This window comes from Culex pipiens, unplaced genomic scaffold, assembly GCF_016801865.2.
Source record: "Culex pipiens pallens isolate TS unplaced genomic scaffold, TS_CPP_V2 Cpp_Un0001, whole genome shotgun sequence".
NCBI classification, from domain to species: domain Eukaryota; kingdom Metazoa; phylum Arthropoda; class Insecta; order Diptera; family Culicidae; genus Culex; species Culex pipiens.
Window position 1 is genome coordinate 714,109 of NW_026292818.1, and position 22,542 is coordinate 736,650.

Here is a 22,542-nt window from a genome sequence, read left to right on the forward strand (position 1 = left end):
TGCGCCCCGAAACTGGGCCACCACCACCACAGCAATTCCAAATCTCTGGTCCAATTTAGAATTTACGGTCCACTGGATACCAATCTGGCAGCAAGGCAAGGCACCAGTCACGAATTCGCAATCAATTCGAATTCGAACATTCGTTTACTGTGCTTCTTTTTTTGGATTTGTATTCCACCAAAAGCAGCGGACAAAGTCAAGCAGATTTCACTCTCTATCGTCAATGTATGAATTTATCACCGAAACGAGCTTCGATACTGTGTCCTCTTCTAACACCCGGAAAAGCTCGACGAAAAGCAGTCAGCAGGATCAAGCAGCAGCAGCGGCAGCAGATTGCAACTTAGCAAAGCTCTCGAACGAGGTCATATAACTCACTTTACGGTTAGTAGTGGCACTACAACGGCACTATAGTGCTGACTAGACTGGCTGTGAAAATCTGTGTGAGTGTCGCGTGGAAAATCGCTGGCATTTTCTCGCTTTTATTGGACATTTTGTGATAAATTTTCACGCTCTTTATCGGCGTAGGGCGAAACGGTTTCCTACATTCGTTAAGGGGTTACGAATACATCACGAGCAAATCTCTATATTTATAGTGCCAAAAACTCCAGCTGTTCACTAAACACACTCACTAAATTACTCACAATCTTCACGGTTAGCTTCAACGTCACGCAAGAACAAAACCTCAGCATGTTTACTCACAAACCGCACAAAAATATCACTTTACTAGCACCGCGGCTTTTATTTGCAGCATTTTCAGCAGTTTTCAGCGACATCCTAAAAATAGCTCCAGAGCAGCGGCGGCGTATTAGTCTAGAGCGTATTATTTCGCGGAAAAACAAACATTTGCGGAAACGAGCAAATCCCGCGCGCGCACGCCGCGTAATTTTGGTTTTGTTGTTGTTTATTGTGTTAAACAACTAGGGCTGGAGCTAGTATTACAGTAGTAGTTACCTGCATCTTTTTATCCAACATGAAATGACAGCCACTGCACCAAATATGATGACACCGAATGTACACCAGAGGGCACCCTGGAAGGAAAAGAAATAAAGAGAAAAACAAAGGAATTATGTAGGGCGAAAGTTTTCCCAGCGTGTGCAGATTTTTCTTGTTCCGGGAACATTGAGTTTTGCGGTGAAAGTTTTCCCAGGACCAGAATTATGGAAATGTGATGAAAATTGTAGAGATGAAATGTCTTTGTTTCTGGGGTGAGTTGCACTGCACAGCTGCAGGGTAGTTAAGTTATTTGAAGATGAATTTAAATTGGAGCCGGTCGTTCAGAAGTGAAATGTGCAATTTAATAATGTGGACATTTTTTTTATAGTGAAATCTTTCAGGCTTATAAAGATTGTTTTGTCAAGTATTTCTTTCAACTCTTTTTTTAAAATGTTTTGTTATCATTCTCTTTTATTTTTTGCAAGTTCTTCCAATGACCAAAATAAATTGGTAATTGATGAACAATCAAATTATTTTTTTCTCCATAAAATAATGGAACAAAAGTAATGCTTAAACAATTCGAGGAGGATCTTTGTAAAAATTGAACATTTGCGTATTTTTATTTTAAAAATTCGTTACACAAACATGTGATTCGGATGAAAAAGCATTTTTTTATAATCTATTTGTCCATACAAATCTCATTACAAAATTGAGAGTTGTACATTCTACAACAAAAATATGGTCGCTTTAATTTTTATCAAAAAAAGGCGAAAAATAATATCATTTCAAAATATTTTTGGATTTTGATAATGTTCCCCGTAATTCTGTTTGGACACAATTTATTGAGAAATGTTTTATTTTTTTCTTGAGATATATTTATCATCATGTTTATTCAGTTAAAATTTAACTTTGAGCAGTTCATTATTTAAAAAGATATTTTCAATCAATTTTCTTTGGCTTTGGCTCCTTAGGCTACTGAAACCGCAAGAATGAATACAAACTGGAGGAATGGAATTTTATTGAAAATTTAAATTAATGTTTTTTTTCATTATTTGAAGAATGAGATATCAGGATATCACTCATATTATAAGAATTATAAAAATATTTTCTCCTAGTTTTTGGCATTTTGTTCAAACGTGGTCAGCTTTTCTTACCCAGTTAAACATTTGAAACAAAAAATCAGAGTTTTTGCTAATTGTGAAATATGAAAAAATCAAAAGGGTAATTTATGTTAAAATCCATTTCAAACTAATTTGGAATTTAAAAAAAATAATATTGGAAATGGGAACCCCGTGAATTTTATGATTTTACTTTTTTCATGTGATTTTGCCCATGTTTCGAAAATCTAAATAATTTTCTGGAGTCAATGTGTGTCAAAACAATCAAAACATTAAAAGTGATTGGAAAGTAATAAAAAAACAAAAATGCAAAAGATAATAATTAAAGGTTTTAGAATAGGTCTGAAACTATCAACAAAAAAGAAAACTAAACTAGATAAATGCTTTTAAAAATGAGCAATTCCAGCTCAAATCAGGAATTTTCCTGGTACTTTTGTACCCGACCCTCTCCGATTTCAATGAAACTTTGTAGACATGTTATCCTAGGCCTATATAAGCCATTTTTGTGGAGCCAATAGTACTCGAAAGTAACATTTGAGGAGGGCGTAAGGTATTTAAATATTTAAGTATTTTGTAATTTAAAAATTACTGTATCTCGAAGCCGTTGCATCATATCAAAAAGTGGTCAAAGACAAACTTGTAGGAAATTGGACGGGCTTTCTGAAAAAAATACACTGAAAGAAAAATACACGCCACTTCTTTGGGATTTTTCAATTTATATGTTTAAAAGTTAAATTTTAAGGTGAAGTCACGATTTTTTTTCGTTCAAAATTTTTGAAGAAATAGCCTAAAATGTATCAAAAAGACTCACGAAAAATGCAGGATGGTATATCTCTCCTAAAAAAATAAAAAATTAATTTCCTAAAACTGTATTTTTGAAAAGTGGTCTAAATGTCAAAATTTTCAAAAACCGATAGTGGCAATCGATTCTCCAGACAATTTTACATAAAAGTCTCCATATTGACCATTGTCCTAAGTCCAATCCTTGCGAAGTTACAGCGGGTTTAAAAATAAAAATGTTGAAAAAACAGCTTTTTTGGTGGTTTTTGGCATTTTCTATATGACAGACTTGATTTTTCAGTCTCGAAAATATTTTTACCGGAAAGCTCGTCCAATTTCCCATAAGTTTGCCTTTGACAGCTTTTTAATTGGATGCATGGGCTTACTGATATGAGCTAAATTACATTGCTCATAACTGAAAACAGAATATTTTTTTCAGTGTGGTAGAAATCTGGATAGTAAATCATCTTACGTTAATATTAAAACGAGTCAAATTGAAAAGCTGTCAAAGGCAAACTTATGGGAAATTGGACGAGCTTTCCGGTAAAAATATTTTCGAGACTGAAAAATCAAGTCTGTCATATAGAAAATGCCAAAAACCACCAAAAAAGCTGTTTTTTCAACATTTTTATTTTTAAAACCGCTGTAACTTCGCAAGGATTGGACTTAGGACAATGGTCAATATGGAGACTTTTATGTAAAATTGTCTGGAAAATCGATTGTCACTATTTGTTTTTGAAAATTTAGACATTTAGACCACTTTTCAAAAAAACAGTTTTAGTAAATGATTTTTGTATTTTTTTAGGAGAGACATACCATCCTGCATTTTTCGTGAGTCTTTTGGTAACATCTTAGGCTATTTCCTCAAAAATTTTGAACGAAAAAAATTCGTGACTTAACCTTAAAATTTAACTTTTAAACATATAAATTGAAAAATCCCAAAGAAGTGGCGTGTATTTTTCTTTCAGTGTATTTTTTTCAGAAAGCCCGTTCAATTTCCTACAAGTTTGTCTTTGACCACTTTTTGTTACGATGCAACGCCTTCGAGATACAGTCATTTTTATATTACAGAATACAAAAATATCTAAATAACTTACGCCCTTTTCAAATGTCATTTTCGAGTACAATTGGCTCCATATACACAAACATGGCTTATATAGGCCAAGGATAACATGTCTTCAAAGTTTCATTGAAATCTGAGAGGGTCGGGTACAAAAGTACCAGAAAAATTCCTGATTTGAGCTGGAATTGCTCAAATAACTAAAATGAACAAAAAAAAAATAAAAAACAAAAAAAGAGAAGTTTGGCTAATCTTTTATTATTATTATTTTTTTTAAATTTTATCCAGATTCTCTTTTTCCAATTTTATTATTTATTTTTGTGATTATTATTCCAAGCATTACCAATTCACTGTGAATTCCGTAAAAAAAAATTTGTACTAAATTAAGATTTTAATATCTTTTATGTCGTTCGACTATTTGTCTCTTCTGCCTTGCACTTTCGACAATATTTCTTAAATTTAACACATGAGTTCTCTCCGTTTTCGTAAATCAACTTTTTTTTTGTTATTTTTTAATTGGATGAAACTTTGTCCTTGTATACTTGAGAAGAAATTTTCTGGTCGATTCGGTGTCTTCGGCAAAGTTTTAGTTTAGGATTAATTTTTTTTTGAAAAAATTGCAAATAGGCAAATTCCGATTTTTTATTTAAGTTTTAATCACTAAAGTTAAATTTCCAAAATACGTATTTTCAAAATTTACTTTTTGGTATGTTACCAAAAGGGACATCTTTTGAGCCGTATTTAATGGTGATTTTAGCTCAAAAATGGTAAACTTTATCAATAAATCGGTTATGAACTTTTCGATTGTAAATTTCATTTAGCTTTAAAAATTATTATTCTCGAAATTATCCAAAAATCATATTTTTTTCAAAAGTGTATGTCTTTAAACCAAGATTTTGTACCATAATGGCTCTGGCTCAAGAGATGTATTTTTAAGTCCCTTAAAACATATAAAAAATCGAATATAGAAAAAAACTTATTTTGGGAATCCAACTTTTAATGAAAAAATTGTTTAATAAATTAGTGTTTCTTTGAAGTGCTCCTCACAGAAAAAAAAACATGGTAATATTACATCTGGGAAGGGGTACATCTTTTATGTCAGAAAAAAGGTGTAATTTTACCTCTGGAAATGTGTAATTTTACCACTTTTCTGGTGTAATGTCACTTTTTCAGACTAAATTGAGGTAAAATTACATAATAAAAGAGGTAATATTCAACCTTCAAAAATTACAGCTTCCAAATTTACATTATTTTTTTCTGTGCTTTTTTTTTTAAAGGAATAGTCCTGATTATAATCTACAAAAATTCTGAAGATACCAAATCGATCAGAAAATCCCATTAAGATACAGATATTCATTTATTTACATATAAATTTTCTATGACCAGCTCGTAATATTGTATGGAGACTTGTTTGGAAAAACTTATGATCCAAAATTGCTTCTTTTGTTCAAAGTTTTATAAAAACAAAAAATATATAAATTAAAAATCGTGAAATAATTTGCAAAAATCTGGAGGCATTTCTTTATTTAAAATTTTATTCTTGTAATTTAATGAAATCAGTTTTTTTTAACAAAAAGTATTAAAAGTTTAAAAAAACATTGACTTTTTCTGATCCATTGTTTATATTAAAATTTCAAATCATCATATGAAACCATATTTTCCCGCAACATTTCTGCTCGGGTCACATTTTTATGCACTGCCAAATTCCGTATTTACTCGCTCTGCTGCACCACCAAGGAGCACAATCCATGACGACAATGACGACGACGCCGGCGGTGGTTTTCGCGTGTCTAAACCAGAGAGATTTGCTCCTTTTTTTTCGCAACAGCAAAATTCCAGGGTCGTAGCTTGCAGCAGCAGTTTATAGTTTATGATTTTCAAACCAGTTATTTCCAAAAACCTTGAATTCACCGAAGGTTTGTTTCCACTTCCATTGCCAGCTTTTGTAGAATTTTCATGGAAACTTGCCAAACCGTAAGACACGGTGCGGCGATGGTTTATTGTTTATTAGATTCGTTCGCAGTTTTCCGGGTGCTGCTAAACTAGGTTACAATGCAAGAGTGCAAGTCGGAAATGATGACGCTAACGGGCGTCGCGACGCCACCGAATCGAGGTGGTGACGCTGATGACAACTGCGGTTAGCTGGCTGGTTTACGATAAAAACTCTTTCTTTTTTTCTGGTGGAAGTGGAAGTGCATGGTGCAGTGCTCCAACTTTTTTGAGAGTAAAAATTATGCAAATGGATTTGTGTGACAGTCACACGAGACAGTTCTCGAGATGTGGAATGCATGTCACTGAAGCTGTAACGAGCTGGGTTGGCCTGGTTTAACATGGTTTGCAGAGATTATGCACTACATGCTGCGAGTGACACTGATACTTGGAATACATTTGTTGCAAAGTGCTGTCCGTGCAATAAATTTTCAAATAATTACAAAGTAGATATCGCTGCTCCAGAAAAAGCTGTATCGTTGAAGCAAATTAACTTTGTTGTCTGCTACCTAAACCGATACCAACAAGATCAACCTCCGAATGACATCATAAAAATAATCTTTTACTTAGGAATAGGATAATAAAAATTTATTGCTCCCCGTTGATGGTGGTGGGAGTGGGATTAAGTCGCTCCCGACAACCAGATCTTCGCCAAGAGTGTTATTTTCCCGTGCTGATTGCCGGTATCTGTCGTCTGAATTTTACTGCAAAAACAACAGAAACGAAAGAATCGTTCCAAGTCGTAGCGAGCAAGCAAGAAGGTAACGTCAATGCTAATAAATCACACTAATTGTGACAAATAAGGATTGACGACACTCTGGAACGTTTAGTTTCTTTGGCTTTTATTGCTGGTGACACGTGCCCACGGGGGGAGAGGAAAAAAGTTGTTGTTTTGTGAGGGGTTTTCTCTGTTTTGTTTCTGAGTTGATGAAGCAAGCTCGTGGCGGTCAATTAACGTCAATACTTACAATCCAGAAGTGTGGCGACGAGGTGTTGTTACTGTTGGGGTGCAAATCTACTTTCATTTCCTCTCACACTAGCTCAAAGTCACGGTGACCTGAAATGGAGACAAAAAAAATACGCGTTGCAAACATTAGTTTGGAGGAACAAATCGCCGTCGTTCAATATCTCGTCACGTAATCCAACTCTCTGACAATCGACCGTATTAATTCTATCGCTTTCACTTCCCACGTCATTTCCCAGTTGATGTAAATTATGGCCACACTTCTGAGCGGTCTACGATGGACAGGGAAATAGACCAGCAATAGCGAAGGCATTCACAGGAGGGGTAATTTCGAAGATATCAACTTCCAAGGACCAAAGGAAATGAGAGTTCGTTTTCCGGCACGTTCCGAAATACCCTTTTTATCGGGTTATCGTAATTGGTACAATTCAAACTAATGCCGTTCGCGTCTTTCGGTTATTCTGAAGTTGGAGGCAGTACAAATACATTCATAAAGAAAGGAATCCTTGCAAGTGTGTGCGTTTTTCTCTGGGTGTGGGATAATTCACCGAAAGTTGTTTCGCCGCTTAATAGACATTTTGTAGAAAAATAATGCTTTCGGTCTAATGTCGATTTTTCCGTATGATTCTGGATTATTATTTTATAGATTGATTTTATGTTTCAAGATCTTGTTTTGCATTTTAAGTCCTTTTGTTTTGTAATACTTTTTTATCTTCCTTCAATTGCGAACAGTATTTTCTTTGCTATTTTTATTTCGCATCTTCAATTTTTTTTGAATTTTTGTAGGTCGTCGCCGTCGTGCTAACTTGTCGTACGTGCATTTTGGGCCAAATTGAGTTAAGAACGCCATTTTTTGCAGCTCACAATGCCTCATCTTTTGACCTTCACAGATCCCCAAAATTCGATTTCAATCCTGAGAAATTCAATAAAAACCAGAAAAGCTCCGCAGATTTTTGTCACTTTTCATATGAAAGTAGTTTCAATCTTGTCGTGCTATTTTGTCACTCCCTGAAAATTGATGTAAGTGCGACAACTGGCCAAAGGGATTTCAGGTCAGAATGCGTTTGACGCACGTACAAGTGAGACTACCGTAAACATTTGTAATCATAACTCGGGACTCCAGAAACCAACTTCAATCAAACTTCGGGACAATGCACATAATGGTCAGCCAAACATAACGTATTTGTTATTGTTTACATTGCGTGCTTTCGTTTTTGTTTATTCAAGGTCAAACATTAAACGTGTTTTTCTCGGAATGTCGAAATGGCGGGAGCGACAAAATAGCACGACGACGTCGATGTATGAATAAACCGCAATTTGAGATATTTAAAAAAAATATATTTTCATTATAGTAGAACATTAATATTTTTTAATGTGGAACGAAAAATAATGTTTATTGAATTTTATTTTGCATTTTCAATCAAAAGCAGAAGAAAAAAAGATTGCTTCATTGAACAGAAGTTATTGTATAATTTTGCTTCTGTTGGTTTTGAAGCAGCTCAGCAACATGATTACTGCATAAAATTCGTTTTTTTAGTCATTGAACATATTGCGGAAAAATATGTGATTTCACAGTAATTCTGTACATTTTCAGGGGTGACATTGGGTCTGAAGTGTGAGATTGAGTCATACAAATTTCAGCATTTTTATATGACCCAATATCACCCCTGATGACGGTAGTTTATATGTCGAAAGAGCCTATTTTGATAATTTAAGGTTTTAATTATTCTTATTTAATTTTTAACGTTCAAACTTTTTTTTTCAGGTTCAAAAATTCTAATTTTCACGAGAGTCATAATTCCAAAACACCAAATTTCAGAAAATCTTACGAAAAAAATACAAACAGTTTTATTTATAATTTAATTTGAAATATTTTTCAATCAGCTTTAATTTTCTTCACCAATTTCACCAATCTTTTCTAAATATCTTAGTTCTTTTAAGATAGGTACGAATGTTCTTAACATGACATTATAAACCCAATAGAAGAAAAGCAAAGATTTAGAGCGAAATATGTAAAACAGACTTATACTAGGCTTTACAAAACAAGTTCCCTCCCTTCAAAAGTTTCAATTTAAAAATCAAGAAACAAAAATATAATCTGTGGCAAAATCTTTAAAATAAAAAAAGCAATCTTTTAAAATTTATACGTGGACCAATTTCCATTTTAACTAATTCATCAAGTTTTACGGTACTCAGGAAAAATCTTAATTATTCTTAAAGACCTGATTTGAAGATCAAAAATTATATCTGGCACAAACCAAATTTAAATCTTCCAATTTCTTTTGTAATTCTGTGCAAAATTCCGTATTACTTGGGTTTAAAATATGATTTAATTTAGCAAGTTTTGAAGAAAACTTAATAATTTGTAACTCTGATTGCTCATCTCTGTATTTGCTATTTATCTACAATTCATGATTACTTCATTAAGTTATTCAGGGTAATTTTTTTAACAATTTTGTTAAAATATATGTTTTTCTATCTTCATAATTTATGTAAAAAGGATTTTTGGATAAAATATTTGTTAAATATTCTATGTTTTAAGTATCGATTTAATAAAATTGCTAAATTTCTCGTGATTTCACAGAAATTTCAAAATTTCACTTATTTCACGGTGTTTGAAAATTCACTTACCCTTGTTCAACACTTTTCAGAAAAAAATGTTGCAAGGATGATTCTCGATTCTTTTATTTAACTTTTTAGAACTAAAAATTGGAATCTCTAAAATAAGTTTTTTTGGTTTTTCGGGATTTTTTTTATATATTTTAGGGGATTTTTTGCAAAATATCGAACCAATGGCCATACACATTTTTTAACACCTTCCGCAATATATTACATAATTAAAGCGGCCAGCCCAACTGCATTGTGTTTACCGCAAAGATTTTTTTTAGAACGGATAACATTTTACAGAATCTACCAGGAAGGAAGGATGCGTGGACGTACCGTTCAAAATGCACCTCCTCAATGTATGGTGACTTGTCTTGAAAATCTAATAATGCAAAATTGTTTCTTTTGGCAAAGGGAACGCGTTGACAAAGTTTCATCAAATGAAAAAAAAAAATCTCTTAAGTTTTTTTGCCTTTCTTACTAAAGAATAGGGTTTGCTTTTGGCTCCGACTCCAAATCAAGCTTCGTTCTCCAATCAGTTCTCGAGAAATATTCATTCGAAAAATCTGCAAAAAATCATGGACGATCGATTTTTGACGCCCGATCGTTTGACAATAACAGAATCGGTCTATCTCCAATATCCGAATTTTGGCGCTCAATTTACCGTAGAGCACGCGTGACGTCCATGTGTGATAAAAAAGTGCTCAATTTTGTGGTAGGGGGTTTCTCAGAGCCCACATTATGGATTTAAGCTCTCTTGGGCGCATTTGAAAGGGGATGTGCTGAACCTGAACCAGTTCCATACCAAATTTGAATTTATCCATTTTTTAAGGGGACTCGGAGTGTGTTTTCACCTGATCAGGCGATTTTCAAATGAAAATTCGGTCGAAAATTGAAGTATTGAAATCGTTTATTTATCCAAAAAATTGCATTTTTCGAGTCCTACATCCTCCCAAATTTTCATCCATGTCGGTAATGTGGTTCTTGATTTACAACTTGTGGACTTATTTACTGTTAGGCAAAAAAACCCCTTAAAAAGGTAAAAGAAAATTTTTTAATTTGTTTCAGGTTTTTTTTTTCGAAAAAGCTTAGAAAATCTGAATATGCCTATTGATGCAATAAAAACAAAATCATTACCATTCGGTGAAGTGCCCATTCGTCGAATCGATTTTCGCCGAAATGTACCAGCCCCGCTCAAAGTAATCACAGCTCTATAAATAACGACGAGTGAATCGGTTCGCGTTATTCTGCGTTCTATTCTAGGATGGCAGCGATTTCGTGAGAAAAGGACGAATCGATACACAAAGGATTCCCTGGTGTAATCCCTTGAAGTGGAAGCCAATACTGTCGAGGAGGGGAGGGGTGGAGGACCACAATGGGGATGAAGATTATGACGCAATCGTCTGGGAGATTCCAACTGTGTGTTATGATGATGGGGTTATACCTGAAGGTTCGTTCTTCTTTTTCGACGGGGTCAGACATCAAACCACGTTGAATAAACATATCAGACTGTAATGATTTTTTTTTCGTTTTATTTCGGTTTCGAGGTGGGGCGAATTCGTTCACCTTTCTCGTCTTTGTGTTGAGTTTACGTTTGAATAAATAAAATGAATGGATGCATCATTTCTTCAGAAGGAAGGCGGAATCCTTCTCAAAATTCTTCCCCCAATCATCAGGATTATATTGATTGAAAAAGCATTTATGGCTTCGATGTGGAAAAGACTTTTGTCTTAGAATACGAAGAAGTTGAATCAGTTTAAGAAAATCAAAATGTGATGAAAACAACCAAGTAAATTGAGAATGGCTCAAAACGATTACGTCTATTTCATCAACTTGAGTTGCTCAATGCTCACCGAAGCAGGCAATTCCGGTGAATAGCTTCCATCAAAGTTTTATCGCTCAGCTTCTAGGCAGCACACAACAAGTGAGCCGAATGCTTCCACGTACGCCACCATAACTCTCTCAAAGATGTGACGTTGTGACGAAAATGTCTTTTCTTAGAATCACAAAAATTTCCACGACCATCACAGCTGATGGAGCAATTTCCCTTCAAGTCGACAAAAGATTCCCGAGATCGCCAAGCAATTTGTCCCCAACCTTTAAAAAAATCTCGCCACTTTTTTCCGCCCTCACATGGCAGCACTAATTTTCACTTCATTTGAAGATTTTTATCGGCTGAGCCATTTTTCTCGACTATTTCCGCCCTTTTCAGAGCATTTTTTTCCCCACTGGTGGTCCTTGGGTTGTCGAAATTGCATTTCATGACTTTGACATCGACGCCGCCTACTGCTCAAGTCGACGCTGGAGAGCTTCTCGTGTTTTGTGGGTGGCGGCACACACGTGGGTAATGCCACCTAGGCTCGCAAAGAACGAAACGGTGTAAATTGAGTAGCTACACGTTTTACCTGGGTGCTTCCTGCTCTGACAAGTCGTTTGAGCTGGGGGGAGGAAGTTGTATTGTGTGCCAGGTGCACAGTAAAAATTAAAAAAAGATCTCATTTGAACTGAAATTTTACACACTCTCAAGCCTAAAAGAAATGATCACATCGACATTAAAAATTCAACAATCAAAATTTCCAACTGTGCCCCTGAGCGTGTTCAAAACGAGAGAGCTCACGGAAACAGGAAGTTTCACGAAAGAAACGGGCGGGAGGGTGGATTGAGGAAAAGGTGGAATATCGGTACTTGACAGGCAAGCAGCACACAGCAGGCTGGCAGGTAAAAACGAGCGCCAGTTAATCATTCCACCTTTTCGGTGGGACGACGTGCCTCATCGGCGATTGCCAGCTGTCGATCGATATGTCGAACAGAGTGGAGCAGAAGCGAAACTTGGCGAACCTAGCTAGCAGGTTCGATTTTTATGGCTCCAAGCGGCACCACCCACGCTTCTTGTGGGAGTCTTAGGAGTAGCCTTACGGTAATGTTTGGAAAAGACTAAATTTTATGCTTCAAAACAAAACTTGTCTCAAAAATGTAACTTTTGTTTGTTGATTATCTTTTTGTGGAAATGATGAAGTGGGCAAAACAAGTTTTATAACCACGGGTTATGCACTACAAATGAACTTCCGTCAATTAGGAGGCAAACACCACCGTTCACGAGCCTCAAACGATAACGTAGCCATTCATTTGGTAGTTAATACGTTATTATTGATTGGTGTAAAGACTGTTGGTTTGAGCTGATACAAATCATGGTTTGATTTCAAGCTTATTTTGTGCTTTAGCTTTAGTTTGTTTTGCAATGTAATTTTTAAGACTTTTAAGTTTTTCATGAAATTTTTTAAACAAGTAATAAATATGGCTAGAGATTTTGGATTTTTTGAAATTTTTGAATATGACATACCAAGAAAGAAACATTAAATTTGTATGTTTTGTTTAATTTCATTTAACAGTGCACATCAACCAGAGCTTTGGCACCGAGATTTTTGATACAGACATTTTAGTAAACGACGGGAACTATCAATATAACTTTATATTCATCCTCTAAAATTCTATCTACAAAATGATTTACAACCAAGTTAAACTATGATTTTTACTATTAGACTGTTGCAGTATTGGGCTTGTAAGTTTGCCAATTTTGGAATAAGAAGACAACTACTTCCTTGGTTGCTGTGCACCCTTAAGAAGTTTAGATAAACTGTAATCTAAAACAGTTTTTACAAAAACTTTATTCATTGACAATAGTAACAAGCCAGGAATGTCTCATGTGTTTTTTTCAACTTTTCAATTATTAAAATAAAATCAATACACGATCACGGAAAGATATTAGAAAATGCATTATTTTTAGAGACTACACGGAGAAAAATCAATTTTGGAAAACGTGACAAGTGATAAATCCAGAACCACGAACAATGTGTTCACAATTTTGGGATCCGATTTTCAACCGTGTACCGATATGAGTTTATCGCAAAATATTTTCAAAATATAAATTTAATAAAATATTTAACAAATCTGGGCAAATTGCGTTGCTTGTCGTAGCTCAAAGAATTACAACAACAACAAAAAAATAACAAATTGTAAATAAGATCGACAAATTGTATTTTCATGAAAACTAAAATTAAGCATGAATGGATTTTAAATTTAGTTAATAATAGCTTTCCTACTTTCGAAAATCTCCCCTTATATTTTGAAGTATGACGCTGATCAAAGTCGAGAATTTGGGGAAGAAAGCAACAAAATTAAAAAAAAATTAAAAAATTGAATACCATGCCAGTGCACTAAACTACATTTTACAACAATACTAAATTTTAAAAAATATCTATGTACTGAAGAAAACAAAATTATCCGCGAAAAAAAAATTCAATTTTTCAGTACATTGCATTGTTGCAACCTAATAAAAAAACCAAATATTTTTTATCATGTCCAAACATGCTTAATTTGATTACAAATGCATAAAAAATATTTCAAATAGTTTCCAGATGATTAGGCTTAATTTTTCAGATTTTTTTGAAGTTGTTTGAGAAATTATTTCACAGAAGAGTAATTCCAGACCAAAACAAGACATTTTAAGGTTCTGTATACTAAACCCTTTTCGATATCAATGAAACATTTCAGACATGACGACTGATATAAGCCATTTCCGTGTATATGGAGCCAGTTGAATTCTAGAATGATATTTCAAAAGAACGTAAGATATTTGAAATGTTTGTATTTCGTAATTTAAATATTTCTGTATCTCGAAGCCGTTACATCAGATCTAAAAGTGGTCATAGACAAACTTGTTGGAAATTTTACGAGCTTTCTTTAAAAAAAAAACACTGAAAGAAAAATACACGCAACATTTATGATATTTTTCTTTTTTTAGTTTATAAGTCGAATTTTAAGGTGAGCCCTCGATTTTTTTGGATCAATTTTTTTGTTGCAAAAAAAAACTTGACAAAAAATTGATCAACTTTTTTGGAAAAATCAAAAATCATTTGAATATCAGCACTTTTTCGAGTGATTTTACCTTAAAAAATGTGCAAAAATGTGAAATTCAACAGAAACTGATGGAAATTCAATAAGTTTCTGATTTAAGATTACACATTTTCTTCCATCTTTTTGTGCAGCTTGTTTTTTCTAAAATTCTTCAATGCTCTAAAATACTTTTGTTACATGGCATTTTAAATTTAAATTCTGTTTAAATTGTATAGATTTTTTTTAGTAATTATTTAAACTTTCGAGGAATTTCCCAGTATTGATGATCTAATTAAAGTTTCCAAGAAGAGTTCCAAAATAAAATCTTGCCAAATCTGGCAATAAAGTTTTAAATTTTAGTGGAAGATGAATATTTTTGTTCTGCTGTGTAAGATATATAGATGGATTTTTATTTTAACCTTTTGCCTTTTTTAGTTTATCCATATTTGTACTGTCACTTTTTCAATTATTTGCCTGTTCACATTTTGTACTATATTTAAATTGCTAAACAAATAGAGGCATAGTTTGGGGAAAAAACAAAAATTACTGCATTTATTTATTTTTTACTTACAATATTAAAAATATTTGTAGAAAACACAACCAGAGTTGACCACTGAGAAATATACTTTTTTTTTGGCGGAGTCACATAATTTTAAATTTTGGTAATAATTCTTGTTAAGGTACTGCCATGTAAGTTATCACAATTCAAACAACGCTTATGATGCTTTCCTAAATTTCCTGTTCCTCGTCAACGTGTCTCTTCCGTTTCGCAACCATATCGGATTCGTGAAACGAGAGTGACAAAAGATTGGCGCATAATGACATTTTGAAGATGCACATTTTGTACCGACAAAAGTGCATTCTAACGAGCATGTCGCTTCTTCTCACCCCGCGTCTCCCCTTAACTAGAGTATCCCCTCTAAGCACCAAGTGCAACAAGAGACAGTGAAACCTTCATGCGTCGTCCAAGGCACAACCCCGGAGTGATACCCGGAAGAGAGTGTCGAGTGCAAACATTAAGCTGGGGAAGGAGGGGGAGGTGCATACATTTGCATAGCTGAAAAAGCACTTGAAAGCACCTTTCGACAGCACCACTCCAGGAAAGGTGAGAAAGAGCCTCTGCTTTGCATAACATAATCACCTTGCCGAAGCTTTCGCTTCCAAAAAAAAAAAAAAAAAAAAAATCGAGCCTGGCAGTGAACCAGAAAAAAGGCTACGTTTCAAATGGAAATGACAATTTCTAAGTCGTGTTGCTGTCGTTGATGTCAGTCCCAGAGGCTTTCGAAAAAAAAGCTCCCGCGCCAAATCGGTAAATCAAGAGTTTGATACCATTTCCGAATTGCTGAATTGGCGAGCTAGGTGGGTGTTTTGAAACATTCGAACAAAATGCATAAAAGTTTCACCACCAAGCCCACCGCGCCAAATGGCACGGTTGTGCGCTCCTTCGTTGACAAGCTCTTGGCTCGAGGAACGATATATCGTTTTGTTTTCGGCATTGTCTTACATTTTCCAACCGGAAAGGGGGTGGAAAGCTTCCGTCCGTATTTTTCCTCCCAATCAATGAGACTGTCAAGGCCCGTGACACCCCGAAGGATATTCGATAATTGAAGTTTTGAAACTTTTGGCAGTCGAACTTTTCAAGAGTTGTTGCAATTGCTCGGGAAAAATTTAACGACAGCCCATTGAATACATTTGTCGTTTGTCAAATCACCCTCGAAAAAAAAAATGAAACCAGTGAAAAGCATGTTCGAACATGACATCGAAAACAACGAAATAAAATACATAAAAGTTGCCCACCAACATGAGCGCCCACGAGAACGACAACAATCATAAACCGAGCAAGAGAAATTCGTCTATGTCAGCAGCAGCAGCCCCTTAATCCACCACCCCCCCCCCCCCTCCGAAAATGTGCCGGCTGGAGCAGCATAAATATTATTTTCCGATTGCCACGTGTTTGGCACGAAAGGACACGTGGTGGAAAATGACATCCGAGTCGGAGCCTGCTGAGTGAGTGTTTTCACAGGTTTAGAAGGCAACGCTGCTCTGTGGGACAAAGTTGTTAACACCGTGGAAAACAGCTGTTATTTGGAAATGGATTGGTGAGATAGTACTGGGATATGGAGAGCTTTTTGAGTAATGGATTTGGACTGAGACTTCAGTTGCATTGAAAATTTAACGTTAAACATAAATTCTTAATATTCTTCAAGAAAAAACAACCATTTCAATTATTGTTATTTCCTTAATTGACTCAATTTCCTTTGTTTACACCTATTTTTATCCCTAATACCTATATCCCTTAACTAGAGGAAAACTCAACAGTTTGAAGCAACAGAAGACCTTTTTACTTTCCCTATACTGTTTCCTGACTTTGCTGCTGCCATGATCCACCTTAAAGTGGTCGTTTAAATGCAAATTTAACCTGCTGCAGCATCTTGATTAGGGGCGGAACGACGTTGCCATCCTCCAGGGTGGAATAACTTTTTTACCTTTTTTGTTGCTGCTGCTGTCCTTGTGTGTGTTTTCATCTTTGGTTTCGATTACAGGAAAAAGTTTTTCTTTGCCTGCTTCCTTTAAATCGTTAAGCTTTCGTACGTGTGTACGTGCCAATTTCCTGCCTTATAGTTGCTCAAGAAGAAAATGCTTTAATTTTGAGTTGAAGCCATTCTCAGCACAGTGAAATTTCCATAAATAATAATTTCTCGCAGCTTAATCAATTTTCCAACCACACAAACCACACACCAACAAAACCGCAAGCTCATTTGAAGTGAAAACCCCGCTTTTCCATCCTCTTGACTGTTTCACCACCAACATCCCGCTGAATAGGAAAACCCCCGCCGGCGGCATCTGTTCTAAAGTTTCATTTTTTGTTGAGTCGCTATTCTATCGGTTTCAACTTTCCACCGTTTCCACTCCATCCCCTTGGCTCATCGAACTTCCCTCCATCACATTCACTTTCAAATTAACAGCTAAAAATAGGACGACGTCTCCCTCGTCTAGTGGCACCACCCTATTCAACGTTGGGGGTTGGTGCCCCCTTGTAGGTTTTTTTTGACATGGTGGCTACTTGTAGATAAAAAATATGATTGAAATTATGGATATTATTATTTAAGGTTGACAAGTTCTCTAAATTTTTGCATTATTTTTGTTTTGATTTAATTCAAATGATTTTTTTCTAAACGGTCTATTCAGAAGTTATTTTGTTCAATAATTTATTGAATTTTGGTCGCTGTACAATTTTATTCACTTTGAGATGAGGTTTTTTGAGCCAATTTGTGCGTTGAAACTGAAAATACCAACTTTTTTTACGCTTTATTCTGAAAATATTCAGCTTCGACTTTTTTAATGTTATGTTTGGTTTATTATTTTATAATTTTTTCAATTTTTTTCAGTATTTATTATTTCCATTACTTAAACCTTGGTTAAGTTTAAAAAAAAATGCTCCCCAAAAATCTTTTTTTTTCCATTTGACTTCTCACAAAAAATTGTTAAATTATCACAAATTGAAAAACGATTTTTTTGCTCCTTGAACTGAACGAATTGATTGAAATTTGAGTTTTTGCCAGCCATTCCTGTGCGTGACGGGACAACGCAAGGAGCAGATTTATGAAAAAACTCCTCTCCTATTCAATGGCTTGCAGACCATATTTGGTCAATATTTTTGGCTTTTGAGGTAAGAAAACGCATTTAAAGCACATTGCAATTATTGAATCATAATAAAAATAAAATCTTTCATATCAAAAATCACATTGAAAATTGAAAAAAGTTACATTTTGGTGTAGCTTCGCTAAGAATCGGTCAATGAATGTTTTACTTTTTGACATTTAAAATCGGACGCATGTTTGCTGAGGCATCGCCACTAAAAAAAATTTACGCTCTTTTGGTAATGTGAGTAGATAAAAAAAATTGATAGCATGAAATTCGGTTGGTTATATATCTCGGATGAGTTTTCAAAAAGCCGTAAGAGCCAATGAAACAAAATTTCATTTATCACTAATGTAGAGCACTTGAAGGACGTGTAGATGAACAATCTCAAACATTTTTGAAATTGTTTTTTTCGTAAGTAGGTCGAGTAACGTTGCAAAAAGGGCTTTGTTTACCAATGGCTCTTACGACTTTTTGAAAACTAATCCGATATTACCTCTTTTTTGAGTAATTTTACTAAAAAATGTGAACCTGATGAAAATTCACAAGATCCAGATGTAATATAACACATTTTTTTACATATAACTTGTCACCATTCCCTGACGAATATTACCTTTTTTCTGTGTGTAAGAACTTTATTTTTGCTATTTTCTTCACTATCAGGAGCTGTATCTCAGCCATTATTCAGTGTATTTTGAGTAAATTTATAGAAAATTTATTTACTGTTTTATTCGATTTTTTTTGAGGATTTGGTTTCGTATCTGACAATATATCAGTTTTAAGCGGCTAAAACATGATAACGATGCACTATATCGAAATTTCTATAGAGAACTTTTGATCGCAAATTTGAGTTTTCTATCAAAATTGTAGTTAAAAATATGCTCGATTATTTCAGTTTCCGATAGCTGTGAAATGGCCACACTTGTAATTGGATTTTGACCAACTTGTGCTATAGTTCAAATGATGTCATTTTTTGACCAAAAATGAGATTCTTCAAAAATGGGTATTTTGCGCAATTAAATATGTTGTGTAAAAAATATATTTTTTTAAGATTTCTAAAGCAACTTCTACATTTTTTCCGAAGACACCAAGTTGAAATGATAAACCGTTTTTTTATTCATGAAAATATCTTTTTATTTCTTAAAGCGTTATGTTTATTTTTAATGTGAACTCCTAAATTTAAAATTTGTAAAAAGCTAAGCAAATCAGTTGGATTAAAAATATAGAATTGAACGTTTATCAATTTATTATAGCCTATAAGTTTTTTTTCAATATTAATTTTCATTTTTTTGGTCTTTTTTGGTCAAAGAAAAGGTGCACATAATGTTTCATCCAAATCTAAAAAAATACAAATTTGCACAAAATTTGCCCATTCTTGCGAGAATGCTTAGTTGAAGGTATAAGTAAAAAGAATTAAGGAAAAAGTAGGTGTACTCTAAATAAAATTGAACCTCTTTTTAAGACAACAAATCAAAAATTTGCGCTTAAATACAACTTTAGAAAAATATTTCTGAATTTCAAGATGACAAAAAATGTCATCTTTTTGGCTATGGTTTAGAGTGAAGAAAGTTGGTTTGTTCAGGTTATGAATAAAAAGTGATTTTCTAATTTACGAAAATTTTAGTACCCAAAAACAGTTTGGCTCATCGCTTAAATTTTTAATGTTTTTTGCAGTTTTAGTGAAAAAAGATGATTTTTCCCGTTTTCGTATTTTTTTTCGATCTCGGCGTGGCGCGTCGAAACCCTGGTTTCTATTAAAAAGAAAAATCACATCTCTGAATCCTGGCCTATGGCTGATAATATTTCTATCGGATCGAAATTCTACGTAACATACTCAAAAATGGGAGGAGTTCAGACACCTTCAAAATGGCATTTTAAAGTTTCATACGACCTTTTCAAATGTTAGGCTAGATTTTTCAATCATCAAACTGGTGAAATGTTGTTTTTACGAAAACCGTCGAAACTGGCAATTTTTTGGACCACCCTAACATGGCGTAGGTTACCCTAATCGGCCAGAGAACCTCCAGTTCAATTTTGAACCCAATCCGAACACTTTTGTTTTCGGCCGTGCTGTTTTCGTAGGGAATTGCTGACTAACGTTTTCCCCTTTGCATTTTTGGGAAAACTTCAAATTTGACTCAATTAAAAAAGTCAGTATTGCAGTATTTTGTTGGAAAATTTAAACTTATACTAGTGGAATCGCAATTTGGAAACGTTATTTCAAAGGAAAGATTTTTTTTTGTACTTTGTTTTTTTTTCTATTTTGTAGGTTTTCAAATTACACTGTTTTTACCTTTTTTAACAAAAAACAATTATTGCATCAGAGATTTCAATAGCCTGCCGTATATTATAATAGTTTACTTGAGTGAGCGACAAGATAACGCAATAACTGTCACTAGAGCTCCAAAAATTGAAAAATAAAATGTCAGAGTCATCTTAGCATTTGACCATTATTTTCAAACTTTAGTTGTCACCCTGGCCCTGGATTCATTGTTGCACGCTAGGCCAAATCAGATACATTCTATCGACGTATGTATACACCCGAGACTGTGGCGGGGCGGGAAAGCTATCGGTTTATGACGTAACCCATTTCCTTGAAAGTCGTCACAACCCAGCCAGTACCTTTTGCCTCTTTTCTCCAACCCCCACATCATCACCGAACCTCCGGAATGGTCTCAAATTAAATACCCATCTGCAAATTCCACCGCCCTGTACTCACACAAACAAGTGCGAGCACACGTACAGACAGCATACAAAAAATAAAAAGGATGGAAAAAAGCTCGGAGAAAAGTTGCCCAGCGTTGCCGAGTGTTGTCGGGGGGGCCTCGACATGCAATCATTAAATTTTTATTAAATTGTGTATATTTTATGTCTGTCGCACACAAACAAACTCATGTAGGCGAAAGGGTACAGAAAAAAAAGCTTGCAAAGCTCCTATAAAAAGCAGTACCACATTGTGGGGGAGGGAATTCGTACACAGTTGCCAGTGCGAGCTTTTCATCTCGAGGAAATAAAAGTAGATGAAGCCTTTCGCACAAGTACAATTTATGCTGGAGGAGGGGGACACATGCCTTGAGTTTATGTTCTCGCATTTCATGTGGGTGTGACAAAGGTTTTTCCTGGAAACCTTTATTAAGAAATCAGATTAGAGGCTTACCAGATTCTTAATTATTTTTCGAACGAAAATCCTGCTTGCTTTCCTTCCTGATCTTTGATTAAATCGCTCAGAAAGGCATAATAAATCATTTCAGGCGAGAAAAGAGTGGACGATCTAAAAATACAAAAAAGTGAACAAAGGACAAACTAATCATCAGCATAATTAAGACTGACCGGCCATCATCGTCTACACCTCAATACTCTTTCATTGGAACACCTGGCACCGGCTGCGGAAGGCCAAGCAAAAGGGTTCAGGAAAAAAGTTTCCGTCTATTTGTGGAACAATTAACAAAGGGTTGTGGTAGACTGCCAGCCACGAGGCTAGAAAACGTGGTCCGTGTTCATTAATTAATCAAATCAACGGTGACGAATCAGATTTGGACAAAACGGTGTAGCGATTTAGTTTTCCAATAAAAATTTAGATGAGATTAGAAAATCAGTGAAAAAATACATTTCGCAATTCTTTACGATGACCGTTATAAGATTAGGCACGAAAAATTGCCCCGATGCGTGAGCTTTGTGCACTGCAGATCTATCAAAATGTTGATTACCTTTGTTCAATGTGAGTCCAAACACTAGCCGATAATGAATGAACTTCTGGCACGCAACTCACGCACCACTGTGGAAAGCACGTTTGGTTTAATGGTTTCTTAACACCGTTAAATTACTCTAATTTTGATTTTTCCCAAAAAAAATCAAGTTAAAAAAATAGTTTCCGGCAAAACATTACCACTAAACTATTTAAAAATTTCTAAATCTTATTTTTTCTAACTGTGCCCAAAACTTCCTCTCACCAGAAGGAGTTCACACAGAACTGTTTCGATGAACTTGCCCGATGAGAACGCCTGGGTGGTTTCCGCGTTGTGGGGCTATTTGTGGCTTGAAGGCTCTTCTGGCATTCTGGCGCGAGGACTTATGAAAGCAGTGGAATTGAGTTTGAACCTAATGCCACCACGTTGCTTTTAAAGGTCCACAGGAAGAGTTGTGTGTGTGTGCGTGCGTTGTTTGTGTCTATTGGAGCTTGAGCTTAAGCCCACATAACCGCCAAAGCTCACTGAACCGTGGCTAAGCGCTGCGGTTTTCCGCGATGATGATGAGATGTGCACAGTGGGTGAAGAAGATATTTAGAATTTTCATTATAATTGTTTTTTTTTTTATGAAACATTTACAATTTTTGCAATGTTTAAGTAATGTTAAAATACTTTTGTTAATAACACTGACCTAAAAAAATAAACAAAAATTTACTTGAGGGGATGGTTGAAGTTTGGGGTCCTCAGAAAAACATGCACTTTGAATTATTTTTAAAATATTTCGACCGGGCCGAATGGTTTTTCTCCAAAGTTTGTATGAAGAATTAGGGTGGTTCGTCGCCGTTGCATACAAGCAAAAAATTGCATGCATGT

General features: G+C 34.8%; 1 protein-coding gene across 2 annotated transcripts in view; it reads right to left on the reverse strand.

The window, feature by feature from the left end:
- LOC120417700 (slowpoke-binding protein-like) overlaps positions 1-22,542 on the reverse strand; it is a 113,412-nt gene that overhangs the window by 85,362 nt on the left and 5,508 nt on the right. For both annotated transcript variants that reach the window (XM_052711315.1, XM_039579871.2), the window contains exons 2-3: positions 6,849-6,937; positions 952-1,028 (exon numbers count right to left, since the gene is read on the reverse strand). In XM_052711315.1, the coding sequence (XP_052567275.1) occupies positions 952-1,028; positions 6,849-6,905 (134 nt within the window). In that variant the 5' untranslated portion in view covers positions 6,906-6,937. The remainder of the gene's footprint in view (positions 1-951; positions 1,029-6,848; positions 6,938-22,542) is intronic.